Source organism: Cyanistes caeruleus, chromosome 7 (assembly GCF_971803275.1).
Source record: "Cyanistes caeruleus chromosome 7, bCyaCae1.hap1.1, whole genome shotgun sequence".
NCBI classification, from domain to species: Eukaryota; Metazoa; Chordata; class Aves; order Passeriformes; family Paridae; genus Cyanistes; species Cyanistes caeruleus.
Genome location: NC_141707.1, coordinates 2,171,033 through 2,186,921, shown reverse-complemented (window position 1 = coordinate 2,186,921; position 15,889 = coordinate 2,171,033). Strand labels below are relative to the sequence as shown.

The following is a 15,889-nucleotide window of genomic DNA, read 5'->3' as shown; positions in this document are numbered from 1 at the left end:
GCAGACATAGGTCCTCATGAAGTGGTCATACATTGCTTGTGCCCCCCATGGGTAGAGGCATGTAAAGTCTCCAATATTTTTCTTGATAACGCTTTGTTCAAAACTTGTCTCCCATCTTGTAATTTCCACTCCCCCTTCTCATTTTTACTCACACCTATTCTTTGCAACTCCTTCTGTTCTTTCTCATTAAATATGGGGACTTCCTTCTCACTTCTGTCTAGATCATCTCCATCTTCAATTCCCACTTCTCTCAACTGGAAGATTCTCTCAATTTGTTCTAACACTGCCTTTGCTAACTGATCTGCCATGCGATTCCCTCTTATCTCCATCGAATCTCCTTTTTGATGCCCTTTCACATGAACCACCGCTATCTCTTCTGGTCCCTTCAAAGCTTTTAACACAGCTTTTATTATGCCCTCATGTATCAACGTCTTCCCTTTTGAACTTATGAATCCTCTTTCAATCCATACTCTGCCAAAGGTATGTACCACCCCATAGGCATATTTGGAATCCGTATAAATGGTTCCTTCATTTTGATTTAGCCATTCCAAGCCATTTAACAATGCATAGATTTCACAGCATTGTGCTGACCAACCATCAGGTAATCTTCCTTTCTCTACAGTGGTCATATTTTTCCCATTAACAACTGCATAACCGCTTACCCTTTTTCCATTCATCATCCTAGAAGATCCATCCACAAACAAAATCTCCTCTTTAGTCCATGGACATTCCTGTAGATCTTCCCTTACTTTCGTTTGTAGATCAATGATTTTTAAACACCAGTGTTCCAATCCTTCTTCTATTGGTTCCCCATACAGGAATTGGGATGGATTTTGAATTTTTGTCACTGCCAGTTCCAAGTTCTCACTATTATTTAACATCAGTTCATATTTTAAGAGCTTACTATCTGATACCAAATCATTGGCTCTTCTGCTCAAAATAGATTTTAAATCATGTGGTGTGTATACCTTGATTTTACTTCCAAAAGTTAGTTTGTAACTTTCCTCTATGAGGACTGCTGTAGCTGCCAAAGCCTGAAGACAATTTGGCCATCCTCTGACCGCAGGGTCTAATAATTTTGATACATATGCAATAAGCTTCCTAACTCCACACCATTCTTGAACTAGAACACCATATGCTATGCCTTCCTTAACATTAACAAATAACTCAAATAGTCGGTTTAAATCAGGTAAACTTAAGACAGGGCACTAGCCAATTTTTCTTTTAACTCCTTTAACCTTCTTTCATCTTCTTCTCCCCAGGTAATTGGTTCCTCTTCTGCCAATTTTTCATATAAAAACTTCACCAATTTAAAGAAAAAGAAAAAGAAAAAAAAGAAGAAAAAGAAAAAAAAGAAGAAAAACTTCACCATATAAAGAAGTATGTTCTTCTATCCAGAATTTGCAGCATCCAATTAACCCTAATAATTTTCTTACATCCGTTTTAGTTTTTGGTGCTGACAACAACAATATTCCTTGTACCCGAATTGGATCCAACTTTCTGTATCCTTGCCCAATTAATGTCCCAAATATTTTACTTTGGATTCTACAAATTGTAACTTTTTCCTGGATACCCTTAGTCCTTTCTTTCCCAAATAATTTAATAAACTAATTGTAGTTTTTTGTACTTCGTCTTCCAGTTCCCCCGAAATGAATAAATCATCAACATACTGTAAAATTTTAACACCTTCTATAGGTTTTAATTCACTCATCAGTTTTCCTAGAGCTTGTCCAAATAAATTTGGGGATTCCGTGAAGCCTTGTGGCAACCAAGTCCATTGTAATTGCTGTTTTCTACCTGTTTCAACATCGGTCCACTCAAAGGGAAACCATTTTCTACTTTCTTTTTCCAATGGGCAGGACCAGAAGGCATCCTTCAAATCACTTACGCTGAACCATTTATGGTCTGATGGTATCTTATTCAATAGGTTATAAGGATTAGCTACCACTGGGTATTGAGTAATGGTCTGTCTATTGACCTCTCTCAAGTCTTGCACCAGCCGGTAAGTACCATCTGACTTTTTAACTGGCAAGATGGGAGTGTTGTGGGAGGACATACATGGTTCTCGTATTCCTCCTTCAATCAACTCACTAATGATGCCATTCAGCCCTGTCTCCCTTCTACTGATATGGGATATTGTCGTATTTGGATAAGTGATATCCCAGGCTTCATTTTTACCTCTATTGGAGGAATGTCCAACAACCCATGTTGTCCCTTTTCTGCCCATACTTTTTGATCTGTTTCATTTTCATCTTCTTCTTTTAACATCAACATTTTAGCTACCATTTGTCCTTCTGTTGTTTTATCCCTATTTGTAGCTGCACTTGTAGGTCTCTGCCCAATAGATTGCACTGTATATCTGGAATGTATAGCAGATCCACACATCCTTCCCAGGAACCCCCTTTAACTTTTACCTCTTCTATAATAAAAACCTCAAAAGGACTATTTTCAGCACCATTTACTTTACAAGTTCTTTCACTCAAACTATATCCTTTTGGAACTTTGGAGACACTGGACCTATCTGCCCCTGTATCAACTAAAAATTCATATTCCTCGCTCTGAGGACCCACTTCCAATTTTACCAAGGGCTCTTTTCGATGTTTCATGTCATCCCTCAGAGCATAGAACCCTTGACACCCCTAATCATCACCTTTTAATATTTTCTGTAAAGTGTCTTGTTCCTTTGCTATGTACTCATCCTGCTGCCTTTTCTTACAAAACCTCCTAATATGTCCTCTCCCATTGTAGTAATAACATACTAATTCTGACCTTTGTACCTTTTTCTCCTCTCCATCCATCCCTTCCTTTTCCTCCTCCCACCTCTTCGATTCCCTTCTGTCATCTCTTTTGGCTCCTCCTTTTTCTCCCCCCATGCTCTCTTTGGCCACCGCTATCATTATTTTTGCTTTTGCTTTTGTTTTCTCCTCTTCCCTCCTTAGGTCAACTTTTTGCGCTTTTCTCAGCAGTTCATTCAACCCCTTTTCTTGCCAATCATCTAATTTTTCTAATCTCCTTCTTATATCCACCCACGCCTTGGTCACAAATTGTGTTTTTACTAGAACTTGTCCTTCTGGGCTCTCTGGATCAACACTCGAGTACAACTGAAAGTTTCTTCTTAACCTTTCTAGCCACGCACTAGGTGTTTCCTCCTTTTCCTGGTGGCTATCAAAAGCCAATTTTGCATTATTAGCTCTTGGTGCTGCCTCCCTTATACCCCTAATTATTAATGTTCTGTAGTCTCTCATATTTCTTCTTCCCTCTTCCTCATTAGGATTCCAGCCGGGATCCTGATTCGGAGCTTTCTCCTCCCCTCTGGGGCCAATTCGATTTTCCCTCTCCCATATTCTCATTGCTGCAGCTCTAATAAACTGATTCTCTTCTGTTGGAAACAGTATATTCAGTATTGAATTCAATTCTTCCCACGTATACACGCTGGAACCTAGGAATTGATCCAACCGATTAGAGATTCCAATTGGATCTTCCAATAAGGCTTTCAAGTCTTTCTTAAAGTTTTGTACCTCAGAGGTGGTTAGAGGGGCATTTACAAACCCTATACTCCCTCTTGCACCCCACATGCGTACTTCCCATAATGGGAACAACCTTTCTGATATTCCACTTTTGTTCTCAATCTTTTTTGCCTGGAATCTTGTATTATATCTATGTCCCTCCTCATTCCAACTCTGTTTATCAGAGACCAGGAGGGATACAGGGATGTTTGAGTTAATTGAGAATCAGTCAATTGGGTATTTGGAGATCCTGCTGGAACTGCAAGGATGTTAGGAGGAAGCATTGGTGGAGGAGTAGGGGTTGAAATCTCCATTGGTAATCTTAAAGAGGGTGTCAACGTCACGGGGGAGACAACAGGGAAATTAGAAGCTCTGTATGAAGAAGAAGTGGGTTCTAATATTGTGTATGAGGGTACAGATGAGGGTACCAGAGGAGCTTGAGGCAGCGTGGGGTAAGATGTTAATGGTAGAGGAGGAGAATGATGCACTATAGGTGGAGTTGGAGGTGGTGGGAGGTTTTCTAAGGGATCCAATTTCCTCTCCAATTTATCTTCCTCTCCTTTTTCAGACTCTTTAGTTACCTTATATACTTTAATCTCTTCCCCCTTCTTATCATCATAAAGCCAACAATTAGCATATTTTATTTCCTCTTCATTTGATGTTTCTCTTAAACTTACATGCTTATTCAAGGCTAGACACAACCATCTTTCTCCTGACCCATACCAGGGCCAAAACACTGGGCCCTCAGAAATGCTTTCTTCTGGCCATATTTCCGTGCAATATCTTACCATTTTTACCTTACCCAACTCCTTTAGCATTTCCTCCTTTTCCCACTTACTCAACATTTTCCCCAGTGGGCTATTTGGAGGTATTTCTCTTGGCACCCTTTCTTTTCTGTTTTTCCTATTGTTACTCTTCCCCACACATTGCCCCATGTTGCCTTTTTATATCCTCTAGGTAATGTAATTGAACTAAATCAGTATGTATTTATACAGATATATTCAAACAAAAATGAGATAACACACTCGTAAACCCACAATTCAATAATGAGAAGCAAAATGCCTATGAAGTATAATCAATGTATCAGAGTAGAAACAAAATGGCAGGCAATTGAAAATAATAATTAAATATAAATATGATCTATGAATATAATCGGGTAGAAACAAAATGACGGAAAGTTGAAAACAATAATTAAATATAAATGTAATCGAGTAAAAACAAAATGGTGCACAATTGAAAACAATAATCAAATATAAATGTAATTGGGTAGAAACAAAATGGTGGACAATTGAATACAACAATTAAATATAAATGTAATCATGTAGAAGCAAAATGGCCGACAACTGAAAATAGTTAAATGATAAAATTAATATGTCCAACCAGCAAGCGACCTTCACAGCTCAAAATGTCTGCCTTCTCAGCTATATAGCCACAGTAACAAAATGGCCACCCTTCCAGCCATCTAGCCTATTATACCAAAATGGCTGTTCTGCCAACTACGCAACCAGCAACGAGATGGCTGCCCTGCCAGTTACCCAATCTACAACAAAATAGCTGCCCTGCCAGCCACACAATCCACAGCCAGGGGATGATCTGGAGACTCTCGGCTGAGCCTCACCCCAGAACTACATCCCCTGGAGCACCGAAACCTCTCCAAATACTCAGCCTAATAACCAGTTACTAAATTAACCACACAATCCAATGTAACAACAAAGAATTCGCAAATGACCAACTCAAAATTTTGTCACAGTTCTTTTAGATCTTAATGTAACAACAAAAGAACTTACAAATGACCAACTAAAAACTTTTGTCGCAGCTTAACTTAAAGAAACTTATGTCAAAATCCTACAATGATAACCCTACAATGACAGGCTCTAAAACCATACCCTCCTAATCCTAATGACTAGGAGGCCCTTCCCACAATCGGTGGCCCTTCTTCCCCTCTCTAGGGTCTCTGTATTGTGAGGTATGGACTCCGGTCCTTGCCCCTTATCTTAAGGGTTCCCTGAGTCTTCTGTTTCCCCCTACGAACCCCAAAACATCAGGTGAGGTTCCTAGTTCGGGGTCCTAACTCCCCAGGTTGTCCCTCAACCCTCGAGGAGCACAAACCCCAGAGTGAGTGCCCCCTTTCTCCCCTGTCTAGAGAAAGGTTACCTCCCCACCTCCGGGTCCTAATTCCCCAGATGGCCCAACTCACAAAAACCTTCCCACCTGGTCCTTAACAACCAAGGGGACCCTCCCACAGTTGGTGGCCTCTTCCCTCTTAGGTCTCCACAATGCAGTGTACGGACTCTGGCACCTTCCTGGTCTTAAGGACCTCAGTGTCCTCTCCCAAACTTCCCAAGCTCAGGACTCTCAGTTGGATTTCTGGGGAACCCCTCTCTCAGGTACTATTCCAGGCTCTTAGGGGTCCCTAGGGGTCACCCGTCTCCCTTATCTGGGTCCCTGGGGTTTGTCCATCCCCCTCCTAGCCTAAGGGGGTCCCTCCTTCCCCCTCCAACCCAACACCTTACCGGTTAGAGTTGCTCCCTGGAGGGGGGGGGGTCCTCCTCACCAGGTTGTCACTCCTGCTGGCCTTCAGGTTTTATCCAGCAACCGTTCCGTGGTCCCAACGTAGTCCAGGGGTATATAAAAAGAAAATGCACGCCACCCAAATCTGTGCTGTTCCAGGACCACCTCTCGTGAATATCCTGGACGAGCCCCCAGAAATCGTCAAAAACAAGGTCTGGACTCTTGCTGGATATTAAAAAGGCAAACCTTTTATTTGATAATTCAAAAAAAACCCCAACAGGAATTGGAACCCAGGTTAGCCTGAATTCCCTCAATTGATAACCCGGAAAAGAGAGCCTCCGAACACAGCTGTGCAAGAGGTTAAATACAGCCCGATCTCCAGGGGAGGGTACAACCCAGGGTCCAATGGGAGATCTCGGGAGGAGGAGTGAGGGAAGGAGGTTACACTCTCAAGGACCAATGGGGCTACAATGAAGGCGGGAATGTAACATAACCACCAATAAAGTATCGAGGCAGGAATGGTAAACATGGAAGGGTCTGGAAGAAGAAGTGGGGTTTACAATGATGGATAGGGGGTAGGGGCAGGGTTTAGGTGGTTGATAAGGAATGTTCAGGAAAACTAGGAGGGGTCTACATAGCAGACAACTGGGGTCAAAACCAACACAGTTAATAGGGGGGGAACAAGAACATACCAACAAAACCAACAGTTATAATCATTCGAACACTAGATTAACACTATATAAAAGAGTTCATTTAAAATACTTATAACAATAAAGCTTGTGGCTCAAGAACTGAAATCACTGTGGCTGGGAAGGGGACTGTTGTAGTAAAACATTTTAACAGAGTAAAAGCATGACATTTTAGTAAAATCCTGTCTGCACAAGCCAGCCTTTGGTATAAGCGATGATATTAAAGGTAGTGTTCTTGAAACTCTCCTGAAGCAGAGAGAATGAAAGAAAAACAATATCTTTGTGTATGGGAGAAAAAATGTAAACCAATATGTATTAACTTGTAGTAGCTTGCTGTCATGAGGTGACTTTACCTTTAAGGTAGTTGTGAGAGCTAAGGAAGTTAAAGTTGCTGGGGACTGAAAGGAGTCTCTTCTCCTGACCAATTATTGGTCAATACTGGGGATTGACAGCAATTTTAACCATTGAAAACGGAGATCAATTTGTGAACCCTACCTTAAGATGTAAAGTCAGGGTACTTGGGTGCTCTTTGTTTCCTGGCTGTGAAAGGTAACAGAGCTCCGGCTGGCCTCCTGTTCCCTGCCCAGGCTATGCGGCCAGGCGGGGGCTGGGCTGGGCCTGCCACGTCTCCCGGCCGGGAGATGGGGGGGGGGTGGGGGCGGGGCGGGGGCCTTCGGAAGGTTTTCCCCAGGCCCGAGCCAGGCCGAGCCGATCTCTGGCTCGGCTGCAGGTTTTGTTGTAAGTACATTCACTAGAAACTGCTGAGTGAAGAAGTAGAGAGGCTCTGGACCTGCAGCAAGCAGAGACAGCCACACTCTCCAGAGCAGCTATGAAGAACCTTCCATCGCAGATGGCTCCAGCTCCTGTTCGGCAGAGATCACCGAACCATCTACAAAAGCCTGGGCAAGATTTTAACTCTTTCATTACTCAGATGAGACTTGAAGATTAATCTTTTTATCCAGAGAGAGAGAAAGAGAGTGATCAACATGAAAAGAGACTTTATAAACTACCAGTGACAGGAAAGAAAAGAAGCTTCAGAAAAGGTAGAGAATTAAGAAGATGCTTTAATTGAGCTGAAATACCTTTCTGTTAAAACTATAGAGATGGAAAGTGAAGTCCTGAAAAGAACTCATTTAATTCATGATAAAGTATGTAGGGAGGAATAAAGTGTTCAAAGTGTAAATTTGAGTAAAAAGTAGAGTAATTATGGTACAGTGAAGTGCTGGGAGATTAAAAGCCTTGAGAGGCAATGAGAAAACTGTTTTCTGGTGAAGCTCACAGAAACAGATGAAGAAGACTTTTTGCCTTTGAATAACTCATCCTTAAAAATGCCATCCCTAGACTCATGGCCCATACACACCTCAGAGTGATGTGAAATGAGAGGAGTGAACTCTGATAACAGCAGTTCTGGGAAACTAACATCAGAGCAATAGAAAACTATAACAAAAATAGTTTTCTTGTGAGAAACTCCATAAATTAACAAGAAGAAACTTCTGTTTCTCTACAAAGACTGGTGAAAAGACTGTAACAGGAATTGGGACTGTTTTAACCACCAAAGTTCCAAAGTTTTTGTCTCTGTTGTCATGTGAACAAGGGAATAGTGGGTAGATAAGAGATGAAAAGGTTTTTCTGGAAGTTTATTCTGGTGTTCTTATTATTGTAGTTTGTCAATAAACTTTCTTTATTCCTTTTAAGTTTTATGCCTGTTTTGCTCTTGTTCTAATCCGTATCTCACAGCAAGAAATAAGTAATTTTTTTGTTAGTTACTGGTTTAAAACCACGACACTTGCTAAGCCCCCGAACCCTGTCAGACCCTATAAAAGTGTGCTAAAGATAGAAATAAATGACGCTCTCCATGCTTCTGTGAAGACTCGGCTGAATAGTCTGAGTGGTTTTTCAGTATCTGGCGCTCCGATCAGGAACCCCTTGTGGGCAGAGAGGATTTAGTGGTGGAGCCAGTGGAGCGGATCAGTGCATGGGGAGCCGCGGACGCAGATTAGTACTGGGTAGGCAGCCTGTGCGCGCGGAGATGCGGAACAGAGGTGGGCCGCTGGGGGAGACCAAGGGCAGAAGAGGTGAGGAGGGGTTGCTCCCCTCCACCTGCCCATGTGCTGCCGACACGGAAGTTGAGTTTCCGGCAGTGAGAAAACTGCTTCTGAGTATTATCGTTAAATGAGGCAAAAGCAGTCAGGGAAAAAGACCTGGACAGGCTTGTTTTATGGGCTAAAGAAAACGGGTGCCTTCAAGTGCTGCCGCTGCTTTTTGCAGTGGAAGAATGGAAAGACATAGGAGATATGTTGTGGGAAAAGGCAATTACTGGGAAGAGCAAAGACGTGGTAGCACTCGATTTGATCTGGAAAGTTGTGTTGAATACCTTAAAAGATATGAAGACGGAGTCCACAATCGTGGCCGCTGCCTTGGTCCAAGACAAACATGCCGCAGTCACCTCCTGCCACATCAATCAGCCCTCTGGGTACTTTCTTTGGGTTTGGGCATGTTCGGCCAGTGAAAGGGCTCACAGGGAGGCAGTGTAGCACCATATCAGAACTTTTAAAATCTCAGGGGTGCTCTGGAGCGGGTGAGTCCGTGTCAGCGGATCCCAAACCGGAAGTTACCTCGCTGAACGCGGATGTAGAAATGACGGCATCTCTGGAAGAAGAGAGCCCCAGCCAGGTGGAGCCTCGCACATCAGCAGAAGAGCCCCAGAGTGCAAGCTGAAGATCTACCCCTTGCTGCTATCTAGTGTTCACTGGGGAAAACCACAGGACATCCCTCTCCCCCCAGATGATGACATCTCAATGCATTCAGAGGACGGACGACCTCCAGCAGGAGAAGACCCAATTAATTGTACTGATGCATCAAAAAAAGAACTAAAGGAATGGCAACAACAAATAGAACAGCTTGTGCAACAGCTGCAAGCTCAGATTGAGCAGACATTAAGTGCACAGCATCATCAAGAGAAAGCAGCTCCGCAGCGAATGCTAAAGCAGCAAGCAGAGCCTGTTCAGCAACTACAAGACATGATACGTCCTGAACCATCTGCTCCACCTTTAGAGACACTTTTAACACCACAATCTTGTTCCAGCTCTAATTCTACTACCTTAGAAGAAGAGAACAGAAAACAAAAATCAAGGCAAAGGTGGACTGGCATCATTCGAGATGCCATCCTTGAAGGGGAATGGCAATTGCTTGTCCCATTTTATATGACCAGCAAAATCCACGCTATGAACAACACAATTGGAAAATCTTGCAGCAAGCCAAAAAGACAGTTACTGAACATGGCATTAAATCTGAAGCTGCAAACACTGCATTGGATTGGCTGTTCACCTCTGATGTTAATAGTCCCATAGACAGCCAGAATTTAGCACGTCTGCTTTTAACTCCATCAGAGGTTATGGTGTGGGAGAAGAAATGGAAAAGGTTAGCTATTTTAGAAGCCAATTGACCTCGAGATCAGAATGATGTACTGTATGGACTTAATCGTGACATAATCACCAGTTCAGGAATTTACAGTCACATGGCTGTACAATTAAGCTACCCCCTTGCAATGCATCATTTGTCAGCACAGCTTGCTCGTCAAGCCTTCAATGCTGTGTCTAATTCCAAACTTCATCCTTCCTTCACAACAGTACGGCAAGGCCTCACAGAACCATATCCTCATTTCATCGATTGTCTGTCAGCAGCCCTGAAGGCTCAGAATGACATGACTGAGGAAGCAAAACAGAACATGTTTAAATTGTTAGCTTTTGAGAATGCTAATTCAAAAACAAAGCCTACCCTTGCCATGTTCCCCAAACAAGCAGATGTGGGGGACATGCTGGATATTGCTCTGAGAGTTAATCAGACACAAGGACAACTTCTAGCCAATGCATTTGCAGAAGCCATAAAACCAGCTACAAGTCTACTTGCTGCTGTGGTCAGTAAATTAGGAAATAAACATAAACCTTTCGTTGTGCCTTTAGACATTTGCTTCTGATGTGGCAACAAAGGACACCTTTGAAGGTCCTGCCGAGCTACTGTATGGTGTGATTGATGCCAGTTAGATAATCATGCTACTACTGCATGTCATGCCACAAAAAACATGAGCAAGAGTGTGAAGAGGCACCATGTGGGGACACAAGTAGCCAGCCCAACTCTGTACAGCAACTCGACCCATCAGCAACCAGGGGAAGCCTGGGAATCAATTTGGCAGCATCAGTAGATGTCACTGTCATGGACAGCACCATCCATAAAATCCCAACTGGAGTTACAGGACCCATCTATTCTGTCACCAGTGCACTTGGTGCTTTGCTAATTTGGAAGATCATCTGCTGGAGTTGCGTGACTTATTGTTCTCCCAGGAGTTATTGATGCTGATTATACCGGTGAAATCCAAATTTGTGCCTACACATTAGCCCCTCCACTCATGGTCAAAAAAGGGACAAGAATCACTCAATTGGTGTTGTTTAAAAAGGTAGCAACTGAGAAAGACATTTTTTGAAGTGCCCCTAGATGTGGAGCCAGAGGATTTGGATCTACTGGAGATACAGTGGTGAATCTTGTTCAACAAATGAACCATTGACCCATAGTTTAAATCACCCTGTGCCAGAGAATGAAGCAGTAAAGATTTAAGATGATGTTACATACGGGAGCTGATGTCACCATCGTCAGCCGAGTTTGGTGACCAAGAGACTGGCCTCTCCACAGAGCCTTGAGCTCAGTACAAGGTGTAGGAGGACACTCTACACCACTGAGAAGTGTACATCCAATTCAATTTTGATTTCCTGAAGGACAGACTACCACCTTATGTCCATACATCATGCCTTTGTCTGGGAGCCTTGGAGGGCTCATTGGTCCAGATGTTCTCAGCCAGCTTGGAGCAACATTAACCTTTCCTGTTGTCCTGGGGTGACTTTATGATACTGGTATCCCCAATCGTCTGGTTTATGTTACATATTAAGTCCTGCACCTTTAAGACTGTCTGAAAGCAAGAGAGGGGAAAGAAGAAGAGCGCAGTGTGTTAAGGAAAACAGCACTCCCACGCACCCCGCTCCTGGACTGTGGTGTCTGCAGCACGGACAGACAGCGGGACAGAGCTTCTCTCTGACTTTTAGTTAGTTTTAGCTAGCTGAGGCAGAGGAGTTCCCTGGACCCTTGTTTTTTTCAATTTTCTTGGATCTGTGCAAGCCTGCTCTGGACTGAACACCCAGCCAAACCCCGGGAGCTCACGCCTGTGGCCCACCGGGGCCTGGGCCTCGGCACTTTTCCAGCGTTGGAGGGACTGATAAGAACCTGAGTGAGCCGAGATGCACCACATGAAAAAAGACTTTTCTTCCTAGACTTACCATCCCATCGAACAGCAAGAGGTTTTATTATTTAATAATTTTATTATTTAATATTACTCAATTTCTGTTAAATAAACAGCTTTTTCCACTTCTCTCCACGGAATTTTTTTTTTTTCCCTTTTCCCTGACCCGTTGGTGGGGAGGGGCATTTCCCTGTGGAGATCCCCATTTGGAGTTTTCCTTCCTGATTTGCCCTAAACTAGGACACCTGTCCAATCGCCTTTTCAGTAGTCGTCACGGCTGACAGGACACTGACCCCAAGGATTCAATGGAAATCTAATGAACCTGTGTGGGTTGAGCAGTGGCCTGTCTCTCAGGAGGGGCTGGCAATTGCACATGAACTTGTTAGAGAGCAGCTGCAAGCGAAACACCTCCAATCATTGCTCAGCCCATGGAATACTCCAATCTTTGTCATCCTAAAGAAATCTGGAAATGGCAATTACTGCATGATCTGTGCAAGGTAAATGACCAGATGTGGACAATGGGAACATTACAACCAGGGATGCTCTCTCCCACAGTGTTGCCACAAGAATGGCATCTTCTAGTTATAGATTTGAAAGACTATTTCTTCACAATACCCCTGCAGAAAGAAGACACAGTGCGATTTGTTTTCATCTTACCATCAATCAATAAAGTCCATCTCATAGATTTGAGTGGGTGGTCCTTCCACAGGGGATGAAAAATTCTCCAACAATGTGCCAACTGTTTGTACACTGGGCACTGACACTTGTGCATGCAAAACTTTCTCAGACGATTATTTATCACTACATGGATGATATTTTGTTCTGTCAACGTGATCCATTCCAAGATAATGACCTTGCATATATCACCGCTCAACTCGCAGCAAAAGGCTTGGTGATTGACCCAGAGAAAATTCAAAAACAAAATCCATGGAAGTATCTAGGATTTCAGATGTCAGAAGGATTCTGACATCTTTATCAGCCCGCCCACAGAAATTAGAATTGACTACTGAGATCAACACCCTTGATGACGCACAGAAACTTATTGGAGATCTGCAATGGGTACGATCCATTGCTGGTATCAGAAATGATGAGATGGTACCTTTAATGAGCCTCTTGACAGGCACAAATCCACAAACTCCAGTTACCCTTTCTATGGACCAGAAGAAATGTCTCACATTCCTAGGGAAGAAACTGCTTTCAACGCTAGCAAACAGAAGATTACCAGATGTGCCTTTAGGACTTTTGATCTGTAACCATCCCATTGCCCCCTGTGCTGCCGTATTTCAGTGGCCTGCTTGGCATAAAGAAAAAGGGGGAGAAGACCCATTTGAGAGCTGTCCAGATGCCAAGCAGCCTGTCAAGGAGGGTCGGCCTGTCTAGAAGGTACAGTCAGTGAGACTGTCAACAAAATGTGCAGAACCTTTGGCAATCCTTGAGTGGATTTTTACACTGCATACACCACCAATGAGTATTTGGCAGAGAACAGAAGCAATTGCTTATCTCATCAAAAAGGCGAGAACACGAATTATGGAAATTAGTGGTGCTGAACCAGAGCATATTAGTCTACCAATAAAAATAGAAAACTTTGAGTGGATGTTGAGACACTCAGAACCGATTCAATTAGCGCTGTTCAGCTATCCAGGAATTGTACATAACAGGCAATCTAAAGATCCACGTTTACAGATCATCTTAAAGCAGCAGTGGTTGCAACAGCCCAAAGTAGTGCAGCAGCCAATGGAAGGCCTTACAGTATATACTGACGCAGGAAATCGACAGAAAAAGGCAGCCTGCACCTGGCAAGAAGGCTCGGTTTGGAAAAGCAATATTATAGATGGAGATGCACATGACACACTGCAGATGTTGGAACTTAAAGCCGTCTCATGGGCATTGTCTCGTTGGCAAGACAGAAAGCCGAACATTGTATCAGATTCATTATATGTGGTAGGAGTAGTACAACGTATTAAAGATGCTCTCATCAAGCCACCAAATAATAAGCAATTGTGTCAACTATTCTTGCAAATCAAGACAGCTATTGAAGATAGAGAAGCATCTTGTCGCATCATTCACATCTGCAGTCATCAAATGGAGTTAGGTCTCAGAGAAGGCAATGCAAGAGCTGATACGCTTGTCAGTCCTGCTGTTGCAGCACCAAGAGACTCCTTTGCAGCTGCAAGAGAGTCATGCTCTCTTTCATCAAGCCACAAAAGCCTTACAGAGACAATTTAATATCAGCTCAATAGATGCACAAGGAATTGTAAAATCCTGTCCACAATGCAGTCAATATGGAACCACTCTAGGCTTAGGTGTCAACCTTGAGTTCTTCAAGCCTGTGAGGTCTGGCAGATGGATGTAATACATGTACCTGAATTTGGTCACCTTTTCAAGTAGATACCTATTCAAAGTAGATACCTTTTCAAAAATTACTTGGGCCACTGCACAAGTAGGAGAGAAAAGCATACATGTAATTTGACATTTAGTAGCTTGCTTTGCTGTGATGGGAGTTCCAAAAGAACTGAAAACAGATAATGGGCCTGCATATGTGGGAACATGAGTTTCTTGGTTCTTAAAAAGATGGGGAGTCAAACACGTAACTGGAATTCCCCATGTGTCAACTGGACAAGCCATTGTAGAAAGAGCCCATAAGACCTTAAAAGATTATTTATGTAATTAGAAAACAGCTTAACAGTCAGACCCTGTCATTCAATTGCAGCAAGTGTTATTCACTCTAAATTTCCTCAATTTAGTTGGAGATTTAGAGCAGCCCCCAGTAGTAATTCATACTAGTCAGATAAGGATGCAAGCTACGCCAGAAATTAAATTCTATTATAAGAACCCAAAGACAGGTATCTGGGAGGGATCACATCCATTGCTATTTAACAGGCATGGTTACAGTTGTTTTTCCACAGATGCTGGACCACTATGGGTGCCTAGCTGATGGACCAAACAAGCCACGAAAGCATCTGACGAACAATCAGAACATTGACGCCCTCAGTCAGTCACTGATCGGCTGCCAGCTGATGTCACAAGAGCAGTGGGTGTTCCAAGACTGAATCGTGTTAAATCATAGTCTGCTTGTGAGAAAAATTCTGTAGGAGATCTAAAAGAGTGTTGAGACTCTATCTAACTGTATATGAAAGCAGATTGTAGCTGTGTTTTTACCCTTTAAGCAAATTGCTTTCACGCTTAGATTGTATGAATACGTGTGGTAAAAGTAGTTAGATAATAGCTTAAGATAAAGAGTTTTAGTTTATGTGGTAATTGTTATTTGTAGGTTATTGATAAGTTTGGTAAAACCGTTAGTATAAGATTTAAGTATTCCCCCTTCAAGAGTTAAAGTAAGCATACTTGAAAGTTCATTTAACTTTAAAGCCTTAGCTGTAATTCTGAAAGCATGGTGTCATTTGCATGGAACAAATTGCTTACAGTAACTGTACTGTGTATAGTCCCAGCCAACTGTCTGCTAACTAACATCCAAAAGCGACAGAACATATGGGTCACTGGCACACTTGACAGGTCAAAAATCAATGTGTCTAAACCTAGCCACACCTGGAGATCCTTTTTGCACCTGTCTCATAGGAGTCCCTGAATGGGATCCTCAAGCATTTAAAGGTTTAGTTAGTAATGAGACTCGACTGAATCAATTGGCAATGTTATGAGAGTGCAATCGCACCATTGGCTTCATGTCAAGACAACTTGAAGCCTGCTGGCAAGCAAAAATTATTGAAGTTCTCAATGTTACCATAGGGCCCCCAGAAGAATTGGATTTGTTAGGCTCCACCAATACCTCAGGTGGATGGATAATATTTGAGCCCCCAACAAAAAGCCATTCCAACAAAGTAATGCAACACTGGGCTACAGTTAACCCTATAGTTGATCTCATTACTGACACTGAAAGT

General features: G+C 42.7%; 1 protein-coding gene across 1 annotated transcript; it reads left to right on the top strand.

Annotated features, from left to right (window-relative positions):
- Positions 1-9,884: 9,884 nt before the first annotated feature.
- On the top strand, positions 9,885-15,043 carry LOC147652059 (endogenous retrovirus group K member 9 Gag polyprotein-like). The gene is made up of 3 exons (XM_086898010.1): positions 9,885-10,130; positions 10,275-10,622; positions 14,900-15,043. The coding sequence occupies exons 1-3, from the start codon at positions 9,885-9,887 to the stop codon at positions 15,041-15,043; spliced, it is 738 nt and encodes a 245-aa protein (XP_086754136.1).
- The last annotated feature ends 846 nt before the right edge of the window (positions 15,044-15,889 follow it).

Excerpts from the sequence above, each read along its gene's own strand:
- LOC147652059 (XM_086898010.1), top strand. The coding sequence starts at position 9,885 with ATGGCAATTGCTTGTCCCATTTTATATGACCAGCAAAATCCACGCTAT. Across the intron at positions 10,131-10,274 it reads AGAAGAAATGGAAAAGGTTA|CTTGCTCGTCAAGCCTTCAA; the intron begins GCTATTTTAGAA and ends TTGTCAGCACAG. Across the intron at positions 10,623-14,899 it reads CAAGTCTACTTGCTGCTGTG|ATGCTGGACCACTATGGGTG; the intron begins GTCAGTAAATTA and ends GTTTTTCCACAG.